The sequence below is a fragment of the Xiphias gladius genome, chromosome 19, assembly GCF_016859285.1.
Source record: "Xiphias gladius isolate SHS-SW01 ecotype Sanya breed wild chromosome 19, ASM1685928v1, whole genome shotgun sequence".
NCBI lineage: Eukaryota > Metazoa > Chordata > Actinopteri > Istiophoriformes > Xiphiidae > Xiphias > Xiphias gladius.
The window spans coordinates 15,818,720-15,844,180 of record NC_053418.1 but is presented as its reverse complement, the minus strand read 5'-3'; the positions used below and the strand labels follow the sequence as shown (position 1 = coordinate 15,844,180).

The 25,461-nt window shown below is 41.9% G+C and overlaps 2 protein-coding genes across 3 annotated transcripts in view; one reads left to right on the top strand and one right to left on the bottom strand.

Annotated features, from left to right (window-relative positions):
* fam222a (family with sequence similarity 222 member A) overlaps positions 1-5,994 on the top strand; it is a 48,187-nt gene extending 42,193 nt beyond the window's left edge. For both annotated transcript variants that reach the window (XM_040154306.1, XM_040154307.1), the window contains one exon: positions 1,087-5,994. In XM_040154306.1, the coding sequence (XP_040010240.1) occupies positions 1,087-2,567 (1,481 nt within the window). In that variant the 3' untranslated portion in view covers positions 2,568-5,994. The remainder of the gene's footprint in view (positions 1-1,086) is intronic.
* A 5,514-nt stretch (positions 5,995-11,508) lies between these two features.
* Positions 11,509-24,886, bottom strand: trpv4 (transient receptor potential cation channel, subfamily V, member 4). Its single transcript, XM_040154184.1, has 17 exons — positions 24,787-24,886; positions 23,447-23,528; positions 22,181-22,629; positions 21,439-21,614; positions 19,881-20,033; positions 19,328-19,468; positions 17,619-17,917; positions 17,339-17,518; positions 16,912-17,070; positions 16,112-16,204; positions 15,897-15,970; positions 15,379-15,544; positions 15,230-15,296; positions 14,380-14,684; positions 13,302-13,429; positions 13,088-13,209; positions 11,509-12,962 (listed from the first exon to the last, which is right to left on the bottom strand). The coding sequence occupies exons 2-17, from the start codon at positions 23,453-23,455 to the stop codon at positions 12,871-12,873; spliced, it is 2,613 nt and encodes an 870-aa protein (XP_040010118.1). The 5' UTR covers positions 23,456-23,528; positions 24,787-24,886; the 3' UTR covers positions 11,509-12,870.
* Positions 24,887-25,461: the final 575 nt, after the last annotated feature.

The following is a 25,461-nucleotide window of genomic DNA, read 5'->3' as shown; positions in this document are numbered from 1 at the left end:
CACCTGCCTTTTGTCTCATCATATATTATTTTTTACATTTAAAAGACATGTAGTAACAATCTATATTACATGCACACAAAACGCATTCTTCTGCTACTCTATGTTCATTATTGAAATATTTAATAGTCACACAAGGGCAAACCACTGGAATGTCGTATATTTGATTTATTTTATCCGAACAATGATGTGTTTCTGTCTTGTTTAATCCTTTTCAGCATGTGTTCATCTCCAAACCAGTTTGGCAGTATTATCCCTGTCCAAGTTTGCAAATAGCAGCACTGTAGCATTTTTGACTTGGCTCTTTTCTGATATAGTTCACCTTAACAAGGCTTGTAACTCCCTGTACATGTTTAATTAGTTTTTTGTGAGGGTCTCTCCATGTACCCCTGGATTGAATAAATGTGCAAGTTCTGTGGCCAAGGGTAAGACCCAGTAAGTGATACCACTTATAAATCTCAAACGTGCCAGTGCAATTAAACAAGCTTTTATCCCCTCCCCTGCGTCCCTCCTTGCCTAGCATCCAAGGCTAACCCAATTCAATGCTAAAGACAGTCCGAATTAATTTCACAAAGCACTGATTTAACAGCGCCTAAGGTACCAGGCTTTGACAGAATGAGTTTTTAAAAAGATCCATTTGTCTAGGGATGAACTTCCACAGGAGGGTGTGAAAATGAGATGGAAAGAAAGCTCAAATGGAGGAGGGGAGTGATGGAACATGAAGGAATGTCAGTTCTGATTTACAATTTGCAAACTCTGTTTGGGTTGTTCTGCAGCATCTGGTTTTGTTCACCGGCTCTTGTAGAAACACCGACATTTTTCAGTGTGCTTTAGATGTAGTCACTGTAATGCTGCCAGTTTATACTGTTGCAGCAAAGTAGTGGTTATTGCAATTGATTGATTGATCTGACTTTGTGTTTGCCATTGCTGTCGGCTCCTTCGATATTTCTGGTAATTAAACCCCTGGTCTGCTGTTCTGTTCTTCTACACATACAGCCATCTGCACGCGCATGTTTTTTTTTTTTTTTTTTAAAATTTTTATCACAATCATTCATTTCACTCATACTTTTCTCTCTGTTTGTCTTGTAGGTGAGCTTTTGGTGCCCACGCATTCCCCACGCTACCCCACTGCGGCAGAACTTGATGCCTACGCTCAGAAGACGGCCAACAGCCCTCTGTCCATCAAGATCTTCCCCACCAACATCAGGGTTCCCCAGCACAAGCACCTTAACCGGACTGTGAATGGATATGACACCACAGGGCAACGCTATAGTCCCTACCCACATCTCCACACAGGGGGCTACCAGGGCCTGCTTGCCATCGTCAAGGCCTCCTCCTCATCATCATCATCATCAACATCCACCTTTATCCCTTCAAAAGGTGTTCTCAAGAACTCTGAAGGCAGACGGACTAAGCTCTCTCCAGCCCACATAGCTGTTGCTCCATACCCACCCCCTAATAGTAGCACTTTAGCCAGTGGCCATAGCCAAATGGTTTACCACACTGGGGCCTCAAAGCCTCCAGATGGCCCTGGATTGTCAGTTCCCCCAAATGTCACTGTAGCTGGCTCAGTGATTCCTGTAACAGGGGGCCGAGGCCTGGCCCTTCCTGCACAGTCCAACCTCCCCTCCATCCAGAGCATCATCTACCAGATCAACCAGCATTGCCAGGCCCAGGCTCTGCAGCAGGTGTGTCAAGGGGCTGCCACTGCACCGTCAAACTCCAGCCCCTCCAAGCAGGGAACAACTGTCATGGGGGTCTCTTCTAGCTCCTCAGGTGGAGGGTACGTGGTAGGAATGGGTCCCCAGGCTAACATGGTGTACACAGGGCCAGGGCTGCCGGCTCAAAATGCAGAGGCAATGAAGACTGGTGTGTACGCAGATGGTATGGACTATATCCTTTGGCAGAAGCAGCAACAACAACAACAGCAGCAGCAGCAGCAGCAACAGCAACAGGCTGTGCTCCGCATGTATAGTGGTGGTAGTGGAGGAGGGGGTGCCATCAGCAAGTCCCCTGAAACTTGTGTTCCAGGGGGAGGCATTATGGCGGCCCAAGTGTCCTCCTCTTCCTCCAGACCTTACCACCTGACAGCTAGTGCCAGCGGAGGAGGAGGGCTGGACAAAGTCAGCTCTTCCCCTTTGAACTGCGTGGGTATGCATGGAAATTTCTCAGTGGGTCAATACTTTGCCCCACCTTGGAATAGTGTGCTGGTGACGCCTGACAGTGACTGCTACAACCCCCAGGAGCTTTTGGGCACCTCTACAGGGGGGCCAGCCACGGGGCACAGAGAGATGGGCTACCCCCACCACCACCACCACTACCACCACCACCATCACCATCACCACCCTGCTATAGACAGCGGGGGTGGTTTGTGCTGCAGCCTGCCCAGCAAGAGCTTGTGCAACACATCTGTGCTGAGCAGCAGCTTGCAGTCTCTGGAGTACCTGATCAACGACATCCACCCACCCTGCATCAAGGAGCAGATGCTTGGCAAAGGCTACGAGACTGTGTCTGTGCCACGTCTGTTAGACCACCAGCATGCACACATCCGCCTCCCTGTTTACAGATAGAGGGGGATGAAGAGGAGGAAAAGAATCAAGAGTTGTGCATTTGTGAAGAAAATCAAAGTTAAAGAACCAAGATGTTTTTAGGGGTACAGAGTTGTTACGAGTGGCACTGCTTTAACTAGTGTGGGAGCTTAGACAAGAGCAGTTTTTGTGCTGTGTGACCCAAGGTTTTGGTGGTTTCAAGGCAGGTTGTGGGAATCCCAAATATGAAAAGTGGTAATGATTGCCAGTGGGAGAGAAAAGGGATTTCAAGATTCTCCAGATGTTCCATTGTGTGGTTTGCCAATAGGAATTTTGGATTGATTTATTTTTTCTTCTGTTTTTTTGTTTGTTTGTTTGTTGTTTTACTTGCCTGGACTTTTTTTTGATGAGAATCATAGCTCGACATGAAGTGCATACGCCACTTGTATCCCCCTTCCAAATACTAAAGATGAAGCTACTGTGTAGGTTGTCACTGAAATGGTCTTAAAAGGGCCAAAGTTTAGGGCTGCTCTCAAAATCCAAAACTCTGTAACAGTGCACACATAAACACACACATAGACATACACATACAGATACAAAAATGTACTTATACATAAGAAGAATAAGATTATAGGCAGTACTCGGGTGTTATGTACAAGGATCATAAGGTTGAATTAAAAGGATAGTACGATAATAGTTATTATTGCTGTTATAATTGATACATAAATTGCACTGCTTGAATCTTGTTAACTTTGAAGTTTGGAATTGGGTAGTTTGGATATGATATATTTAAGAAACTTGAAAAACTTGAACCTATTTTTTGTTGTTTTATATATTTGTAGGTATATTATATGCATTGGCTGCTATGGGGAAAAGTGTCTCAAATGCTTTTTTTAATTTTATTTTTTCCACTTTTGTTTTTATGATTTAATAATTCCTCCTCAAGCTGATGTGCAGTTTCTTATGTCCTGGTGTGAGGCATAGTTGCTGCTTTGGTTCTGTAAGAACCTGGTCGGAGAGTTCTTTTTTCCTAACCAACACTGGAATCTACAATAAATCTTGAAATACTTATTTAAAAAGAAAATGTCACAAAAAAATTCAAGAAAAAAATATGTTACAATGAAGAATGTGATGGGGGGGGTTATCTGCATAACCTTACGTGTATGTTAATGCGTGTATGTGGCTGAGTGCATGCGCGTGTGTCCATTTTAGTTTGTGTTCTTCAAAATCCTCAGACTTTTTTTTTTTTTTTTTTTAATCGGGTCATTACAAGATTTCTACCACCAAGACTGAAAAACTGAAACTGATTCGCCAGTCCCATAACCATCATGTCTGAGCAATGTACAGGAGATCTTTTGCAAATCTTGCTCCCTTTTATTGGAGGCTTTAGATGTCCACTGGAGCCAGTAGAGATCAAGTTCTCACATGACTTCTCTATAACTGTCGTTACAGTACTGCAGCCCCTTCCTCTGACAGGTGTCATTATAACGACAGAGAGAGCAGGCACAAATGGAAACCTGATTTTGGGGGTACTCTTCACCCCCGATCCTGCAAAGAAAAACAAAATTAAAACAATCATGCCCTGTCCTCTGGCGTCAGATGAAATGAGACAATGCTCACTGCTTTTCCTTATGCATTTCAGCCCCTAGTTGGGATGCATTTAGCCTGGGCCAGTCTTAACTTGATGATTCAGAGCAGTGAAATATTTATAATGACTGTGAGATTCCCTTGAATGTACTGCACTTAAATTACTGCAATGTTTCATTGCCTTGTGGGACTCAAGTGAAAGAGAAAAATTGGATCAGTGCAGCAGTCCTCTGGTCTTAAATTAGCATTTCTTTTGTCAGTCAAATTTCAATGGTAAATTGAATTTATTAACTGGAGAGAGAGTCGCAGCTTTGTTGGGGGGAAATACTGGCATCAGTCTAGATTTATGAAGTGCAATTATTATGACTGTATTAACATTTTTTCTCTGAGCTTACACCAAAAAATGTAAACTACAGTTGTCAAACATTCCCAATGTACCACATCCCTAATCCCTATTCTTTTTTTTCTTTTTTTTTTGAGGTGTAAAATAAATTTCTTTAAGAATATATTCAGAAGCCACATCTCGGCTTTGAAGTCTGTCATTATTTTTTGAACGTATGTCCTCTAGGAGTAAGTGGGAAATTGGACCCTTGTTTCAGCAACTCAGTGAGATCCAGAGTGGAGCGTGATGTGTGACGTAGATCCTGTACTGTACTCTAGCAGCCTCTGCCATTGAGAAAACCTAGTATATTTAATTGATCACCTTTTAAATGTTTACACTTTGGCCACCCAAAGATAAAGGACAGACAGCATTGTTGGAAAAAGAAATCATTTAACCATGATTACTGTAGATGCGATGGATTTTTGTTTTAAATGAGAAGCAGGAATTAATTTTTCTTTGATCATTTGTGCTCCACAAGCAGACCTTTTTCTCCCTCTAGATAACCCTTGCATAATCTTAACTATGAGCCTTAAATTTTTGAGCTAATGGTGTTTGTAGACATGCCACTGTCTTTGAAGGCTGACAAAGATTTCAGTTGAAAGAATACCAAGCCCCTTGGCTTAAATTTGCACAGTAAGCTTCCTTAACATTCCAGTGAAAAATTTTCATGTTGTTTCAACAGCTTAATACCCCAGCCACAGTCTGATTCCAGCATATTTTCTGTCTTGTAGAAATATTTTGACAGATTTACAGATACATCCCGTCCCTAAATCCCCTCCGTTTGGCTTCTGCATCCAAGCATTAAACCCTGTCACATGATGTTTAAGTGAGGGGAGACACTTGAGGCAGTGGAGTTTCTGGTGTCTGGCCTTTCCCACCAGTGGAGGTCTGAGGCACCAGGCCTCTCTGCTAATGGGAATATTGGGTGACGCCTGGCTGTTGGACATTACCAGTACAGAGTACTCATTCACTCAAAGGGTTGAAATCAAACCCTTTTCAAATAGCAAGGGATTTCCTATTAGGTACCAAGAGGAATCGGGCCATTTTAAGGCCAAGTTCAAATGAATAACTGACGAAAAAGATGACACAAAATAAAGCAATTTTTATCGGAAAATGTCACTTTCAAAGCAGTCTTATTAAATATAAGGTGATATTTTGTTACTTTTAGCATCTTTCCTTTGTGGCCACATTTCCTACTGTACAGGCTCCAAACTGTCTGTCCCCCTGGTCTTTTACACACATTAATGAGCTCCTATTGATGGGATGCATCTTAGCCCTACAACTCTGGTCCATCCCACTATTCCCGATTTGGACAATGGACGCTTAGCCCATATTAGGATAATAGAATTAAATTTCAAATAGATTTGTGCCTGAGCTGATCCATGCATGGCTCACTCAGCTGCAGAGGCAGAGTGGCATATGGCATGTCATTATCTAAGCCCACCCTCCCCCTGTCCAGGGCCAACAGGGTTCATCAGTGCTTAAACAAACTGAAGGTTAGGACTGGCTGGCTGGCGTTGAAGGGGAGGACAGCAGGGTTTGTAGGGGGAGCGGGGGGGGTTGCTAAATCACAGCCTCCACAACGTCTCAGAGGGCCTCAGCACCACACCATGGCGCCTGGGCTCAGAGGCCTGCTTTAAAAGCTGGGCTGTGTTTGATCGAGGGGATTTGTTTTCTGTTGGATTATACATGGTTGCTCCCTGCCTGGCTGAGGGGCCCTGTGCAATGTGACAGATCTCAGCAAAGAAAAAAAAAAGCGAGAGAGAGAAAGATACAGGGAGGGATTTTGGGGTCAGAGAAGCCTCGAAGCATCAGTAATCAGGATAATTGCCATGTTCCTGGTGCTAGTTTCAGCCTCCCCTCTCTGGCTCTGCAGCCTCAGATTCAGATTCAAGCTCTGAAGCAATCACTTTTCTCACTGAAAGACTTATTGTGCCTCAAATTACCAAATTCCAGTGAGTAAGATACTCATTTGTAATTACGTTTTTAATGCTTGGAAAAATATTTTAAGTTATGTTGCCCAGGAAATGATAAATTACACCATTGAAACACCATCTGAAGGAGGACATTTAGATCTATAATTTATCTCTGTGGCTACAAACTACTGACTGTTAACACGTTTTCAAGGGCAATGAGACACTCGTGAGGAAGGCCTGAGGGCAAAGTGAAGGGAAATTGACCTATGCTGGTTGTAAAAATCCTTTAGTAAATCCCAATAAGTCCATGAAGACCATAACCCAGTGCAAATCTCTAGTAGCATATTATGCACCTTTAATACTGCTGAAAAGGAATGAGAGTGGACAGACCCGTTCAAAGCAGGGTCAGCTCTTTCACTCTCAAAACAGAGGGGACGGGAGGGGAGAGGGTTAGAAAAAATAAAGGCAGCTGCTCGCTCTGTAGAGTCTTGGCGCTGCTTCTCTAACCTACAGATGACGGGGGGGGGGGCTCCACACCACATTGGTCAACCTCAGTCATGTCCCCTGGCTGCCCTTGGACCCCTGGGGCTCTCATCTCAGAGCCCTTCCCAGCATCCCTCCATAGCATCTAAGAAAAGATAAAATCCTGAGGCCCGTCCTCTCCATTTGAATCTTACCTAGCAAGAAAATACTTTAATCAATTATTCAGATGGTCCTGAGGAGGCTTGTATAGTTAACCCACCAGCCTTATAGCTGTATTGCACAATATTATTGAAAGATTTACTGTGTATCGCCACGCAGTTAGAGCACATTGCCACCTCTTTAGTGCTACTGAATAAAACTGGATGGGTCACATGTGAGCACCACAAAATTTAAATGTTATTTTTTGTTGTTGTTTTGTTAAATGTAACCCAAGGTAGAAAAAATCAGTAAATATCACACACTAAATCAGAATCTGTCTCCAAAGGCACAGCCCCAGAGCCCTTGTCTAAAAAGGCAATGCAGTAGGTCGTAATTCCAGGTGCTTACACCGTTTTATTTCTTTGGCGTCACACCTATGTATGTTCAGCTGAAAAAGCTTATGGCCTCCAAATATTCATCTAGTTTATGTGCTGGGTATATTGCTGTATCCAATCTAAACACAAAAGTCTGGGGATTTTGCTTTTTTTCTTCCTGTTTCCTTTTACTGTTTGTGTGGCTCTCAGAATGTTCCTGTTGACAAACAGGGCTGTTTTTTCCCGAATGATCTCAAATGCACCAACGCTGCCAAAGTCTGAGGGTGCTGCAACCTTGAGAAAATAATATATATGGAAATGGGAAATCTATAAAGCATCTCTCTTATTGTTCTCCCTGCAGTGTTGTATTTATGTTTAAAAAATGATTTTGTCTCCTCAGGATGAAAAAATGTAAAGGATACCTTGCTTTTTTTGAAAATTATAATATATAAGTCTTAGATTTCGAAATAAGAAGTCTGAATATTAAGAAAAAAAGCTGTAAAATCCTTTAGTCGTGGGGTTTTCAACTTCTGAATGTGCCTACAGCCAAGCATCCCAGTGATTGCTTACCTTCTACCCCCTCTCCAGTTCTGCAATCTCCCCCTAATCTCCCCACAACCGTCATCTTCAATTTGCTGAAACTGCCACTGTCCTCCCTCCATCCCAACGACCACAGTAGATATTTTGTCTGTTCCCTACTTTTGTCAATCTCAGGACTGAAATTTCTTTATTATAATGTAGATGGTTGGTTTTCATTTGACCTCTCCTCTCTTATGTATTATTGTTTGACATAAGTAAATAAAGCAAATGACTTCTATGCCTGTCCCGTTGCTATTCTCATCCATAGTAGACCCCTTTCTTTTTTTCTTTCTTTCTATCTCTGTCTTTCTTCTTCTCTCTTTCTTGCTGTAAACATCTTCTTAAACAATTTTTAAGACCTTTCTGTAATGATGGTAAGCATATTAGTCTTAGGATTCACTTTGCACATCACCGCCATATGTCAGCCCTCTACAATCCTGTTGTTCACTTGACCTTTTTCACCTTTGCAGCAGTATATTGTGGCATACCTTAGGGCCTCACGGTTTATGAAGGATATGTGCTCTGTGGTATCAATTAAAAAACAACCTCACCTTGGGTTATCAAACAATCAAGAAAGAAAGGAAAAAGGGGACAATACCCTTTCGTACTGTGGGAATGATTGACATTTTTTTCCAGATGAAGATTTGGGGAAACTGCTCTTAAGCAGAGGCAAAGGCAAGCTAAGTCTCTTTAAATGCAATTTACCAAAGTGGCCAAGACAAGGTGTCCTTCTCTGAAGCCTTGATGTTCAGGCTGTACGATAAGGGAACATCAGCTGTCTCAAAGAACTGTTTTTCTGAACCTAACTTGTAACAAATCAAAGCACAGCCACTGATCTTTGTCTCTTAGTGCAGCTCACATCCCATTGCCCGATATGCCTCTTCCAAAAACACACAAAAATGACAAACTACATCAGTGCTTACGTTCTGCATTATACTTTAAATTCATCCTTGATGTCCATATTCTAATGTCAAGATATCAAAAAATTCCGTCTTTTTATCTGTAGGATTTTGCCAGCAGGGCATGGTCTTACGACAAATGTACTTCCTAAAGAAAAAGAAAACAACATGCACCCAATGTAAATGTTTAACAACCCAGGTAGCTCCAAGAACTCAATATTGACGCTTCTCCCTCTTTTTCTCTCCTCACCTCCAACCTCTCCACCCACCTAAAACATCAGATAAGCCTTAGACTGATGAGCCAGCCGCCTCCACCAGAGCGTGTGGTACCGGGAGACTGCACACTGATTTCATACACACTCGCTCAGACAGAAAAAGAGCTCTGTGGAGCAGAAATGCTTCTCTTATTAGCAAAACTCATTCACCTGCACGCCACATTGAGTCCCTGGCAATTTCACAATAAATCATGAGAGATGCCTACAGAGGCCAGGGCAGCAGGCTGACGCTCTGCCGCGGCCGTGCCCTCGCCTGTCAGTTTAGACACTCTGAATCATTTCAGGTTCAGCAGCCTCGTTTCATCTTAGATGAACTGAAAGGTCATCTCACATGCCACCTAACCAATATGTCTCTGGCTCCTCATCTCCCATTGCATCCAGTGATTGCTCATTCCATTTAGAAATACCACACCTTAGTGAAATATTTCACCGGGGATCATCGAAGGAATTTCAAGGAATTGTTTCAAGGAAGAGAATTAGCACTGACTTAACACTGTGAGGGATCCTGCCCATGGAGTTATCTCTTAGGTCTGAACCTGATCTTATCTTTTAGCCCAGAGAATGATTCAGTGATGATCTAGCCACCTCTTTTGCAATTTTCGCTTTTGAAATGATCCGTGTGAGTGTGACCAATATGTAGCCAGGGTTCCTCCTCTGTGTCAGGCTGCTGGGCCTCAGGCACACAATGAATGTTGCACTAGAAGCCATCAGACAGTCTGGATTGTTTTGTAGTGAATAAAAGAATTAGTTGGCCCAAGTCCAGCCAAGTATCCGCTTGAGTTTCATCAGCCTAAACACCTTAAAGCTTAACTGGCTGGACAATAGCTGAACAATTTGTACTGCCAATATCTAAGCTAGTTAGTTTACTTAAGACCTTTGGCTGAGACTGTCAACTTTCCCCTATTACTAAATGAGGGCCGTTACAACATGATCCTGCCTGGCTGTAAATTGGTTTGTTGAGACACATTTGTGGCAGCGGGCAAACACATGCTGCAAGCAAGTGAGCCATTTTGTTAACAGCTCAGACTTCCTGTGCAAGTGTGCGGTTCCAGAGTTGCTGACAGTGACGCTTGCAGGACCGAGCCCTGCCCTACTTAACAGGCTGCAGGGAGGAGGGCAGGCCAAGTTGTCAGCGGCGCTAGGTGCTCACTGCTTAGATAAACCTGGAGGATTAGTGGCCCAGTTAAAGTTGGGGCAAAGAGGATTAGCCTCTTCTCTGAGGTGGCAAGAGATTCCCTGTGTCCTTCAGCGCTGCTGGCCTCAGAGAGAGAGTGGGGGGGGGGGGAATGGGAGGTGAGATGTGAGGCCCTAGTTATCATGAGTGAGAATCACATTTTTAAAGAGGAAAAGGTGAGGTGTAACGATGAAAGTTGAAAAGCAGTAACGCATTTCATAAATTGTTGCCAGCTTGTGGTTTCATCAAGAAGGCAAAAGCCCATAATTACTGGCTAGGTGTTACAGCGAGGTCAACGAGACCTGAAATCCATAGGAAGAAATATTTCATAAGTGGACTGCATTCTACAAACTATAACCTATTATAGTAATAACAGTTGACACTGACAATGCATTATTCATAGCTATGATTAAAAAAAGTATTTGTGCCTCACAGCAAGTGCTGCAGGAGCAGACATGGCTAACACTTGTCTTCCTCATCTGGGATCTGTACATGCAACACAGCAGAGGAATTTAGACCTCTGCAGCCACCAGCAGGCCAGAGGAGAAACTGCAAATAATTCTTCTGTTCTGTTCAGAAGTCAACAGAACAGAACAGAACAGAACATCCTTTAACGAGTTTGTAAGGACTGGGTTTAATGCGGAGAGTAAAGAATGTACATTTTGTAAGATCTACACTGAAGATCACTTCATTTTACAACTGTAATGTCATCAAACCCTTCTGGGAAAGATTATATAGATACTTGGCCACTTGTAATATAAGATTTGTTTTTTTCATCCAAATAATTACAGAACAACACTGTGATAATGGCTAAATTCTAGGAACATAACTGTAGATATTTAGTGGTTTGTCCAACTATACCAATATTGTTCTTGCTAAAACATAAATGGGAACAGCATACAAAACCAGATTACCAAAAAACATAAAAATCCCACGTGAAACTATTCTGCATTCTGCATACCAATTATAGAATGGGCATGCACTTCCCTATCTGGTTGATTTTGATTAGTAGCAAATATTTTAAGATAAAATAATTCAATTAATGATTCATACTGATTGGAAACATCTTCAACAGAAAAAAGGGTTCTCAAATCAATGCAGGAATTGACAGACTACTACATGCTTTATAAAATAAATTCAGTGTTTATTGTTCTGTGCAGCAATGTACAGACCATATCAAAATGCATAGACATGTCTCTTTATAAAAGCGATGTAAACATAGTGAACAATGACCTGTGACCTTCAACAGTAATGAATTGTGAGAATGAACTGTATGGTCTATCTGCTCTTTATCAAACCCTGTCATGTAGTGCAATAACACAAATACATGCATACATACAGTAAAGGCGCATAAACAAGATGCTGTATAGGGCAAGGAGCCAACTGCACTGAAAAACACTGCAGCAAATAGAGGGAAGTACATAATGGCAAGGCCTGAGAGTTGATTATGCAAATACCCCAGCTGCAAAGGAACAATAAATTCATAGACAAACCATAACATGGAAGGCTATTGTCTCATATTTGCACATTTGCTTGACAACTACAACCTGCTCGTCATGCCCATCTTGTTCAGAACAATGTCTTTTTATTCATGTAATAATGCACACATCAGAAATTGGCACAGTGCATTGTTTCAGTTCAAATGAAAGCTGGGCTGCCTGAGCTGGCAGTCTAAGCCTGAGAATTTCATAGTTTTGAAACTATTTGATTGATACAATATAGAAAATGGAAAGAAAATATAATGTATAAAATAGATATATATCCTGTGTCTATACACTGAACCCCCACAGCCTGAAAAAATAAACATTCAAATCAGCATATACAGTTTATTCTTTATGGACACATCATATAGGAACCTCTTAAATATAAATCAAGCAACTAAAAGCTGAATTCTATTCTATAAGTCTATAAATATTATTGCAATGTTGTCTTGAAGAAATATCTCCATTGCAATTATATGTGTAAATTGCATTTTTATCAAAACTTTTGTTTATACTGCTAATGCAATGATACAGTAATTATGCTTCTTCTTGCTATTAGAGAACTCATGATGATGTTTTCTGTAACGCTATAATGAGACTGGAAATGCTGAAATATTCTGACTATTAAATCCCTGAGTGATCAGCTTTTGATGTCTGAAATATGGAAATACAGTACTTTTTCTTGACAAGTTCCCTATTCTTTGAGAGTAAAAAACAAATTTTACAACTCACTCCATCATTAATGCCACTTTTCCCATGCTTTTCAGTCTCACGGTAAGTGTTTTTTTTACTCTGTTTAGTGTTTTTCAGATCATGGACTGAGTAACTTTTAAGACATTGTACATTCAGTGTCTATGTGTGTGCTCAGCCTTCTGTGCTATACACTGACTGTCTTACTGTAATATTTACTATGCTTTATCTGAACAGAAGGCACATGAGATTTGTGCAAATTAGTGCACTTATTGGCCAAAATCGTCCCCAGCAGAGTGATGTCACTGATGCTGATGGCTTGCTACTGTCTCTTTACAAGAAGGACAGCAGTACTCCTCTGCAGGTGTCAGCGCCTGCGCGTCAGGGGCTCCATCTCTATCACTGCTTCACGACCCTTACTTAGCTCCACCACTCGCGGGACCACTGTGGACCAGCGGTCTGGAGGGGGATAAAAGGAAGAAGGACCTTCTTTAATCTGTGTGAACGAATGGGTGTGTGGTCCACATGAATATACACTGTATTCGTCTATGCATTTATTCATGACAGCACAGTGAGAATCTCACCTCTCCTCAAGACTCCAACGCTCTGCTGCAGCACGTTGGCTTGGCTGGTCTCACTCTTGCCCGGATCCTCGTTGATTATCGCCAGGTTCTGATTCCAGTGACACCAGTGAACCTCATCCACCCTGATATGACAAGACACCACTGGGATTGACAGTTTTATTTGAAGTGGCATCGGTGCTGCTGAGTGACAGTGATTATGAGTCATGCAAAATACCTAAAGCACCAGCGTCGGTCAGGTGTGCCATCCCAGTTCTTCCCCACAGTCACCATCTCCCCAGCTCGAAATGACTTGCGGAGGCAGACTGGGAATGAGCGCTCGATATCCAAAATAGTTGTTGCCCACTGTGAGTATACATTATTTAAACATGTTGAAGTAGAGTATTTATTCCACTCAAATTACAGAAACATATTTCGTCACTCACCTCTTTTGGTATCTAGCCATGCAGATAACTTTGGTCTTATTTGTCCAGGTTGTGAGATATTTGGCTGTGAGATTTCTGCCTCTACCTGAATACAGTGGAGGTGAATGGAATTTATTTTGTGCTGCTCACAGTATGGGTTGAATAAACCATTAAATGAAAATGAAATTTCGTACAGAATGATGTCGAATCATTGTGCCCAGAGGAGGAACCCTAATGACTATGGAGGTCCTTTGACTTTTCCTCTAGTGGCACCACGAGGTTCACATTCGTAGTTTTGAGGGAAATATCGCAACATCTATTAAATGGATTGCCGAACACTCATGCTACCCACAGTATGACTTGGAAAAAAACTTAGGTGATTCCGTTACGTTTTTTCACCTGTATCAACATCAGGTCAAAATTTCAATTTGACATTCCCATCAGCCACAGCTGTATTTTGTGTTTAGAGCTAATTAGTAAATGTTAGCATGTCACCTGCTAAACAACAGCATTTTATAATTGGCGATGTGAGCTATTTAGCATGCTGAGGTTAGCATTAGGCTGAAAGCACCCTGTGCTTCGGTGCAGCCTCACAAAGCCACTAGTGAGGTTGTAGACTCTAAGGCTTGTTCAAATGTCATTTTTCAAAACTGTTAGCACCACAAAAGAAAATTGTTTCACTTCATGTGTTGGGGGTGGAGGCAGAAATCTCAGAGATGGATTTATCAAAGCCTGGACAAATTGAGTTACATACAACTCAAAGTAATGACAGAATATGTTTTTTCATAATTAGGGTGAACTGACCCTTTAGCATTGAATCCGATTGAATGCTGATGTTTAAGATTGAATGGAGACTCCGTTGTCACTGTCCACCACAACCAACCGGCTCACCTGAAGCTTCCAGATCTTTTTGCTCTCCTTCGACACCTCCCCCACCGTCTCCCCCATCAAAGCGATCAACATGTTGAGCAGCAGCACAAAAGTGAGGATGATATAAGTAACCAACAGTATGAGAAAGACTGCTGGATACTGTGCGCTGTGGATCATATCCAGTTCTCCCATCCCAATGGTCAGTTTGAAGAGGTCCAGTAAGAAGGTACTAAAAGTATCTGGGTCCCTGCACTTTGGGTAGGTGGGGCAGTCCCCGTGACACTCAGTGCCCGGTCGAGGACACACTGTCAGCAGGGACACCAGGGCTGTGGGGTGGGAACAGAGGTTGGGTTATGAGTATGTCAGCACTTAAAGGAATAGTTCAACATTCTGAGAAAGATACTAATTTGCTTTGTTGCTGAGAGTTAGATGAGGAAATCCACACCACTCTCATATCCGTCCGTTAAATATGAAGCTACAGTCAGGACACGGTTAGCTTGGCATGAAGACTAGAAGCAGGGTGAAATAGTCAGGTTAGGAGCCGGAGTATGGTTAGCTTAGCATAAACACTGGAAAAAGGGGCAAACACCCTAGCTTTAAGTTAACAGTTACATATTTAGCTTAGCTTAGAATAAAACTGGAGATGGTGGAAACACCCTGTTTGCTTTCTGTTAAGCTAAACTAACCGTCTCCAGGCTGTAGCTTTATATTTACACTAATGGACAGAAATGAGAGTCTTATTATTACTCTATACTGAATCTCTCAATCTAACCCTTGGCAAAAGATTGAATGAGCTAATTTCCCAAAACTATCCCTTTAAGAAATGCTGACATGCTGACACACCTGTAAAATTAGATGAACATAGGCCTACCTGATGCATATCCAATCATGAAGAGCACATACACCAGCAGAAATCTGAAAAGGTCTTTGAAAAGAATCTGAGAAGGAAAAAGTAGGACTCAAGGTCAGTGATATTTAAGTTAATTAATTTTCTGTTAGTTTTCTCCTGAATCATCTTACCTTCTGTATCATAATGCTGTAGGTGCCAGTGAGCTTCAGGCCTCTGGTGAAGTAAAGTGTGTTCATCCAGCCCAGGACAAGTGCAAACACCATCACAGACACATAGGCTTTGATGCCAGACAGGTAGAGAGCAGCTGTGACTACAATCAGTACAGAGTAGATGAAACTAGAGAGGAAAGAGAAAAACTTTGTCAAAGAACCAATTCCAATGCTAAAGTCTGTGATACTGAACTAATACATGAAGGCAAGAAGACGTGAATGCTCGGATATGGCACTGTAACAGAATGTTGACATGACAACAACAACATGGTTCAGAGAAGTGCTCGACATTCTCTGCTCTTTGTTTGGATCGTTGGTTTAATTAAAGATGTAAAATATAAAACATGCCAGTGAGGAGGTTGACATATTAATTAGATGACTCAATTAAGAGGATGCAATATTTGCCTTGGGTAAAAGTCAGCAAGAGCTGCAGCAGATATAAGGAAGAGTGGGAGGAAGGACAGAGGATGGGGACTTACTACAGCAGCTGAAAGGATCCATCAATAAATAAAGACTTCACCCCGGGACACTTCTTCAGGAAGACATCTTTAATCTGCAAAAAGGAGGAGAAACACTTCCATAATGACAAAAACACTATCATTACAGTTTTGAGTTTGATGCAGGAGACTGGGAATAGGCGGTGAAACGACCAGAGATCAATCTATAAAGATGTGACCAGAGCCTGTTGACTCACATTGGTGAGGAAAAAGAAGATTCCTGATGCCAAGGTGACAATCTCTCCCGCCATCCGCAGGTAGTCTGAGGATGTTGTGTAGGGATATGGAGGCTGGAAGGAAGGAAGAAGAGACTAAGCAATTTCCATTTAGATTGAACTCAATCTGAATGTCTTAACATATGGAGAAATTCCATTGATAAGACCAATCCAATGTGTTAACAGATTAGTTTGACTTTTTTGGGGACTAAACCTGTCTTGACGAGAGTTAGATAAGAAGATTGTTATCAATATGTGTCTATTAAGTATAAAGGTAGAGCCAGCCGTCGATTAGCTTAGTTTAGTATTAGCACGTCACCTTCCATCAATTGTTACATTTTGGTTTGTGTTCAGATGAAACAATTAGAATATAATGTGTTCATTAGAAAAATTTGAGAATGGTATTAATCTTCTCATCTATCTCTTGGCAAGAAAGCAGATAAGCTATTTCCAAAATCATTAAATATTCCTTTAATAGTGTATTAAGGGGTCACTTGCTGCAAAATTGGTAAAATTCAGAATACAAATTTGCTGGTCTGGTACATGATGTAATAGCATTCGGTGCGCATACAGTATTAATATATGTAATGTACAGCACATGTGGCCTTCATGAAAAATCCAGAACATATAAATTAAATACCTGCTATGGTATAAATATGTTCATGTGGTTTATTGAAATTCAGTGCTGCATGGGCACATTCAATAATTTCTCATTATGAAACACTGATCAGTTCCCACACAATGGGAAAATAATCAAACATTTTCAGTAGTTCCACACCCACCGTTCCCTGTGTTGGGTGGTAATAAGCCACTAGGGTGAAGATGATCATGGTTATGAGGTAGGAAACCACGCTGATGTAAAAGGTGACAGCAGCAAACTTCTGCCATTTGGCCCTCAGCAGTTCATTGATGGGCTCCACTGCCAGCATCTCGTGGCGGTTCTGACAACAGGACCAGAAACATGACGCCGATACAAAGTAATAAGAATAGAATAAAAATAACGAAATCCTGATCTTCGTACACACACAGAATCTTTTAATTCACTCCAGTTTTTGATGCACCCATCTCAGACATTTTTATGTTTTGCCTTGATGTTTTTTTATATTAGGCCTGGTGTTTTGTTGCTCTTAGTACCATGACCTTGAGAGAAACATTTCATTTCAGCTTTTGGAGTAACAAATACACTTGAACTAAAATGTCTTTATTCACCTCATTGCGACTGTTGTAGACAAGGATTTCTAGCACCGACGGTTCCTCTCCACATGTATCCAGCGAAGATAGATCATAGAGGGAAGAGTACACCGGACCGTACACCCAGTCCTTAAACTTTCGTGACAGATGACGAACTTCCTCATCTTTGATCTCCCGTCGGATAATGTGCTGAAAAACCTGGAGGAAGATGGAGAAGCTTGCCTAATGTAGAAATGTGATGATAAAAACTTTCATTATACTGATTCTGCTTGACACACTGATGGATCATTATCCCTACCCCTATCTTGCCCAGCTTGGCGGCCATCATGAGAGGTGACATGCCATCATTGTTGAGCACTGTCTCCAGGCTGCACTCTGGGTAGAGCTTAGCGCTCTTGATCAGCAGCAGGTCGTACATCTTTGTGAGGAAACGTGTGTTGTCCTTGGTGTTGTCCGCAATGTGCACTAGGGCGTGCAGCACTGTGTTTCCACGTGAGTCCTGGCGCCGCAGGTCAGCTTTCTTTTGTGGATACTCAGTCAGGTAGTGCACTATGTCAGGTTGGTTAGTGCATGCAGCCAGTGAGAGAGGCAGCTCACCTGGGCAAACAGAGAGAGAGAGAGAGAGCATTCACTACATGCTGAATTCGAAGGAGATTAAGAGAACTGCATTTCAGATTAAAAATTAGCAAATCAACAGGAGGGTTAATTAAGAACTGTAGCTGGCATCTGTATGTTTTTGCAAAGCATACTAAACATGGATCAAAGATTTGACTTAAATCCCCGCTATGAAAACAGCACAATTAGCAGTTGTTTGAGGGAGGGGCGCAATGGGGCCAGAGTGCCAAAAGCAGCTGCTGAAAATGAGCCGTTGCCATGGGTGACAGATTACTTTGTCACCTCACATAGAAACGCTCCTCTTCATGGATTTGCACGGGTGCATGCAGAGTGTTAGCGTGAGTCTAAATCCCATTAGCCATCAACCCTGCCAGGTTCCTGTTCACCTAACTGCAAAGCTCCGCAGCAAATTACTCACACTGTGCCTGGACACGCTGGGATTTGGGAATGACAACCGTGCTAAGTGCAAATAGAAATCATCTCCTCTGTGATGAATGAGGAATATAGCAGTTGAATGTAATCAAATAAACAATTCTTAAAATTGGGTTGGGTAAAAATAAAACTGAGTCCATAACATGCCATTGCTACCTTTCTTGTAAGGATTTTGGAGAGTGACTTTAAAATCAGTTATACCTGCTATAATTATCATCAAAGGGTTAAAATGAAATACTGTTTTAAATAAAAACCTATTTTTCTCTGCGTACTCAGGGTACCATATTGTATACTATAATGGAGCAGGTAGGCCTTTACAGAAGCCAGCAGAGGGCAGTGTTGAGTTTAGTTTACAGGCTCTGATTTGTTTATTCTCCTTGTCTTAGAGGTCAGTGAAGTCCTTCCCCATGTGTTTTTGGAGCATTACTAATGATGGTTTCTCATACGATATTTCAAAGACACATTTGGGTGTAAGGTGGAGTTCACCACTGCACCACAGCAGTATCCGGACTGTATTATTCCAGCAAAAACTCGCCACGTTCAAAAGAGAGAGGGTGGGGTCTAATGTCACTTCATTTCTGCATGGCAACTGCAAAGTCTTTGCCAGGAAAATGTACCATGCGCTAATTATTTTATCTTGGCAGCAGCTCTAACACACATCACAAAACTTTGATGTCAACTCTGGGTTGTAAAAGGTAGAATAGCCACTTGTGAGTAAAGCAGAAATGCCGAGCCAACGTGGAAATTGAAAAAAGTGACCAGTGAAGTCACAGAAACCTCAGACACACAACATCATTAAGACCATGTGAGGCGGAAAATACAGTAGCTGCTTTCTTGAACTCTACGTCTGAATTTTGGTGCGTTTTATCACCTACGGTCAGAGTATAACTATAAATACGGAAGCACAATGAATGCTCTGTCGTTCGAAAACAAGATTTATGTGCTATCAAAGGTCATTACCAAAGTAGAAGTAGCCCCCCTCGTCTTTGGGCTGGAAGAAGCGTCCCCTCGCCTGGGCGTGAACATCAGCTCCCTTCTCCACCAGCAGCTCAACATACTGCTTACAGCGTCGCTCTATAGCAATGTGGAGCGCCGTTTGGCCTGACAACACAACAAAACACAATACAGAAACATTATTTCATACCAATAATAAGCGCAGTGACACAAGAGAAAGAGTGTGAAAACCTGCCATTTATCTACAGAATTTTTTTCTTTTGTGCCCAATTATGATCTTGAGGGTGAGCACATAAAAAACGGACTAGAAGCTGTGAGGGGTTAGTGCGACATTTATGTGCAGGTTGTTTCTATGGGATCGACACCCACAGAACATGAGCCCCTTAAACATTTTTATGTTGTCACATAAAAAGCGTTTCCTGCATGAGCAAAAAAAAGTAGTTGTAGTCTCGTAAAATCGTACAATTAAAACTTGATGCTTATTTCTTTAAACAACTCCTTTAAATTACAAAAGAGTTGTATGTAGCTGCATGTTCTCAATATTGGGTTATTTCCACACCTCTGTAGTAGAGATCCCTGAAGGGTGAGTTTATGAACTCCCTGAGGTTTCCAGTCTTCTCTGCGATGTCGACCAGCAGTGGGATGGTGGCGTTCTGGCCACCGTAAAGGTTCAGGAGCGCTTTAGGCAGACACGTCTTACCTGTGGATGGCTCTGGTAGAGAAATGAGATCAAAACAAAGAATATTTTAGATTTAGACAGAATTGTTTAGAGAGGATAGTTTATGACTCTTTGTTTAGTCCTATGTAAGTGTCCTACAGTAGTTCCCAGTATTTCAGACGTACCCCCACATTCCTATCAGATGAACTTAAGTGCAACCATCAACACTGCCCTTCATGTTTCAAAGCTGATAATTTGAATTGATTTTAAACTGGATGTTATTTAACATTATAAACTATACAAAAGTGGAAATTGTAGTAATAATTTTTCATTCAATTGAACTATCAGTGTTTAGGTTTGTACGGTCGAGTGTTCATTCGTACTGCTAATGGCAAAAGCTGGACATTTGAACCATTTATCTATTACAGTTTGCTTATTTCAGCGATTTATCTATTAGTTTTAGCTCATTTTAAACTGTTTATTCATTACTATTTCAACTATTTATCTATTTCTTTCAGCTATCTATTTGAACTGTTGATTCATTAGTTTTAGGTATCTCAGTTATCTACTACTTTTAGCTGTTTCACCATTCATCTATTACTTTTAGTTAACTGTTTAGATTTCTCTGCTTGCTTGCTAATGCTGATTAGCTTTCACGCACTCTTAATTGCCATCTGTGGTGGTCAGGTGTTACAGCTGACTTTATGAGGATGACGATATTTTTTACAATCAAATCATAATTTCCTTTTTTTTATTATTAGCTGAGCTACTCAACAACCTTTCCACGTACCATCTGGCAACTGAAGAAACTGGTGCTCTGGTTAAAATCTACTGTCATGTAAAATGTGACTTCCTGTTGTGTTCCTCTGAGGGTACCGCGAATGACTACGTAGGGAGAGAGGATAGCCAGAGTTCTGTGAATTGTTGCATGCAGTTAAGTATTCAGGGCTCATAAGAACAAACTGTTAAAGCCAGGCGTCAAGCCAGCCCTTCAGTATTTTTAGGCTCTCAGTTTAAAAAAAACAAAAAAAAAAGACTGTAAGCCCTGTTTAACTCCCTCAGAGAGACGACGGTTAGCTGTGATTTTTCTCTGCTCCTCGTTATAAGCCTGAAAAAAGACAGACAGGAAGCCTTCCTTGGGCCTGCCTCTAGCAGGACAAAGACTCTGACATCACTCCACCTTTTCCCTCTCACATCCTCTGGGCAAAAAACAGCACTGGGAGAGGAGCAGCGGAATACAAAAGGTCAAATGTAAATCCGCCTAGAAAAAAGCTTACTTTCTGCTTAAGAGCAAAGGCAGAGTCAAGATTTAAGAGTTAGAAATTCGACAGATATTGTGTAAAAGAGTGAGAAATGAACCTATGTTATTTAGATCTTAAACCCTTTTTATTCCCTTTTCAGGGCTTGGTTTAGAGAGGCGAAAAAGCTGTACAGAGATATCTACACCTTTTAGTCTCACCTCTGAACTCCTCATCAGTTAACCGCTTTCCGTGACTTTGCAGGTACTCCAACAGGCCCTCGAGGGCCCCGGGGTCTCCACGTGACACACAGTCAAAGAGGAGAGAGCGGTTGAATGTTTTCATTACCTTTGGTGGGTCTGAGCTTTGACCATCATCACTGGATGTCTCAGTTTTACTAATGTGATACAAAAACATGACATGATGTTACTGTGTATCACACATTCACTGTAAGATGCAAACTGATTATCTGAAAAAATCTGGAATTATCTTTAAATCCTTGAATTCTTTTTTACATTTCGCTGAGAAGAGAATTTTGAGGCACAAACCAACTTTTAGGCAAACACCCACACCCTTCGGTGCTTCAATAAATGGACCTCTGTGTATATGGGACAGGTATGGCAGCCAGAAACAAGCAGCAGCCTAAATATTACCTCAACGGCGGTAGAGGAACCAACAACATGCTCTCTGTTAGATCAGTGAACTGGCTGAATGAAGGACCGCAGTGTGTGTGTGTGTGTACATACTTCCTCATGTGGCACACCTCTGTCTACAAAGTGGCAGTTGTGGGAGGTTTTTGTTTTTATGACAACATTTTTCCAAACCAGCCCTTTTGTCCCAGAAAAAAATCCAGTCTAGGTTTACTACTGCTAAGACAAAAAGTGAAGCCCTAAACCAAGAAGTGTATGGGAACACAAAACTCTTAAATCCTGGAAGTTTAGAGGTGGTGAGGCCCCTTCTCACCCTCTTGGAAGCTTCTTCCTGCGTCTCTTCTGGTTGCTCATGTTGCCGTAGGTACCATAGTCAAAGAGTGAGTCCATGGGTGCTTTCTTGGGGCCTGGAACCACACTTGACTCATAGATGGTAGATTCCAGTAGGTCCATGGGGTTGGAAATGCCCTTCTTGAAAGCACCCTGGAACTTCATCCGCAGGTTCTGTCTGCTGTCCGCAGGCTGACCGGGCTGAACCAGCTCTGGGGCTGAATCCTGACTTGCGTCCTTATCTGATGGGGAGGCATCCATGCTCTCGAATAAGTGTGAGAACTCCGACAGGGGGAACGCCGCATCGCTCTCAGGCTGAGCGGCCCCGCCATCGCCTCTGTCAACAGAGGGAGCACCTCTGGCAGAAACAGAACTGAGGGTGTCGGCCTTGGACAAGGCAAGGTGGCCCCTTCTGAAGAGAGCAGAACGGCCCTGGAATGAAAATGACAAAATGTTCTCAGTGAGCTGCTGTGTTTAGGTAATCAGGAAAGTCTTGTGCAAAGGGTGTGAAATTTCTTAACTCACCAACTTTCAGATTAAAACATTTGTCTAAGGATCTTCTGTCATCTCCAGCATTTAGACCTTTACTCCTGTTTTAAATAGGTGCATCACCATTTCTAAAATTTGTATCCTTTCCTTCCCTCACATGCATGTGCTCTTGCTTTCCAAGCAGCATTGAGAGAATTGAGATGTCCTTAATGATAGTGGACCCATTCAGTTTCCAGGTCACATGAGGAAGGAGGATGTACAAAACAGAGGAAGGAAGATAGGAGGATATACAAATAAGAGATAAGAGACACAGTCGGTAGTAATCGCCAACAGGCCAAACAGTGTACTGAAGGGTACGACCGGCAGCAAAGTGTTAAAACCTATGATAACTTTTTTACTTAGAGTTAATGTCATTATGTTGCTGGTATGATTTTAGATGAGATTTCCGAAAAGAGGTAAGTACAAGCCCATGAAAAATCTGACACATCTCATCTCATGATCAGTTTAGTTTAAAAAGTTTTATTTCATAAAAACGTATTAATTTTTTGGATCTGAGAAGTTGTACTCTTTGCTACGGGCAAGGTGGCTCACCTCCGCTATGGCGGGAAACCCTGAAATAGCAATGGTGACAGGAGCAAATTGGACAAAAAAATAAAACAATTTCACTAATGACAAATTTCTTTACAGGGTAGCATTGCCAAAGGGACCCTGGAAATTTGAAGCAGATTAGTATACAACTGACAATTAACCCCCTCTGTACCTCATTCATCCCTTTTATCACAATGATGTGCCAAATTCCTCTTCAGGGCAAACTGGAAATGATGCTGAAGCATGTAGGCACCCTGAAGAAACAGAAAAAAGTAACCGTCATATGAATTACTGACACAGAGGTACAGACAAAAGTAATCTGTATGTCCCAAGTGACATAAAAAGAGCGCTGTCGTTTGGTGGTGGGATCTGTGGAAAAGACAGCGAAGGACCAATGAGTCTGTCTGCTCACTGGTCAGAGGGTTGTGTTTCCTGTAGCAGGCACAATCACACCACCTGTCTGTTTAACACGGGACACATGCAGAGACTAAATCAATGCCCTACCAATTTACTCATTACAAGAGGGTATATAGAGCTATATTTCCCAGCCAAATATCACAAGGGAATGAGTACAGCATGACATCCTCACAAGTCGCTCCGCAGCTTCCTTCAGAATCGTACTCTTTCCTGAGTTTTTTTCACGACACTGACAACTTTGAACAGACTGCCAAGGAGAAACAAAAACAGGGGAGCTGGGGTCCTGTTGAGGGAGAGGAATGACTCATAACCCTGTCTGACACATGGGATTATCATACCTTTACACTTCAGCAGGCATTTGATAGTAAAAAGACAGTGGAACAAAGAGAGGCTACCCTTGCTAAACTATTTGTCAGACTAAGAACAAAGGATTAAGTTGTTTGGTGGGGAGAGGAACTACTGTGTATAAAACCTGTCAGAGTGATAGAATGGGATCATAAAATATTAAGTAGACCCAAAGCTCACACATTATCCCTTTATTGGGTCAAGAAGTGGAAATCCACTTGTGAAAGTCTCTGAATGTGAGTGCCTCTAATGTTTCCCCAGAGTTGTGGGACTTCCTGTTCTGCCAATGAGGTGACATTATGACATTATCAAGAGCAGGGGAGGCCGGAGGCTCTGCATGGAGCTTGATGGCTGCTGGGCTATACAAGCAAAAAGACAAAAACTCATCATATCATGTTTTCAAATATTACATTTTAGGGCTCCAATGGAAATACCCTAGATCCAACAAACACATTTTATGTATTCATGGATTAAGTGGGCACAAATTTTAAAAAATGTCAGGTTTTTTTTTTAAAAAAACACTAAATTCATATTAAAATAATAAAGAAGAACCTTAAACATTAAAACGGTGCTTACGAAACTACATTATATCAAATTCCTAAACATGAGAAATTGTTAAAAAGTTCAGGCTTCTTTCTCATTAATTACTGAACCAATACCAAAGTACCATAGAGTATAATATTTTTCTTTAACACAAACTTTTACGAAGAAGGCATCTAACGAGGCATCAGGATCAGAGGTGATACTTACCTTGATCTATTCAGGTGCTCTTCTTCTTCTTCTTTTCTTTTAAGCTCTAAAGCCCTAAGACTCCGTTCCGTCGAGCGCTCCTCTGCCGCCTCAATGTGACTCCAGACGGCAAAGTGCTTTTACTAGACTACAACTTCCCTCTGCCTCATGCGCCCGCCACCAGAACAACGGACGCTTTCACGGGTTCTGGGTGGGACGAAGTTCCCTGAAAGCTGCAGTGATGCGGAATTAAAACACGCAGTGCCGCAGGTGGCCGCCAGGGGTTGGCTCCCCAATAGAAATCTCTAGGGTGTAACAGAGACCCATTCTCGTGAGTGCGTTGGTTTAGTCATTAAAAAAAAAAAAAATCTCACCGGAAGGTCCATTTGGTAGCAGTGTTGGAGCTTTCCATCATATCCCATGGTCCTCCTCAGCAGATGGAGTGTGCCCAGTGTTCACTGAACCGAATGCATGTTAATATTGCCGGTTTTCTGAGCGCTTCAGGGATTTCGCGTCCATGCTGACTTAAAAGCTGAGAGTGAAAGTTTGTTCCTGATCCCGGCTTTCTATCCCAGGGTGCCCTTCCCAGGCGGCTGCATTGGCGAACGAGCATGCCTGCCGGGAGGGATATTTCACAAACCCTGACCCATTTCTCAGCTATTTAAAAAAAAAAAACACCCAATGAAATGGAGAACG

Bases quoted from the DNA above. Each gene is read 5' to 3' on its own strand.
- trpv4 (XM_040154184.1), bottom strand. The intron at 20,034-21,438 runs GTGAGACTAAAA...TTTCTCTACCAG, and splicing joins AACTGATGAGGAGTTCAGAG to AGCCATCCACAGGTAAGACG. The intron at 13,430-14,379 runs GTGAGCCGGTTG...GTATACTCACAG, and splicing joins AAAAGATCTGGAAGCTTCAG to TGGGCAACAACTATTTTGGA.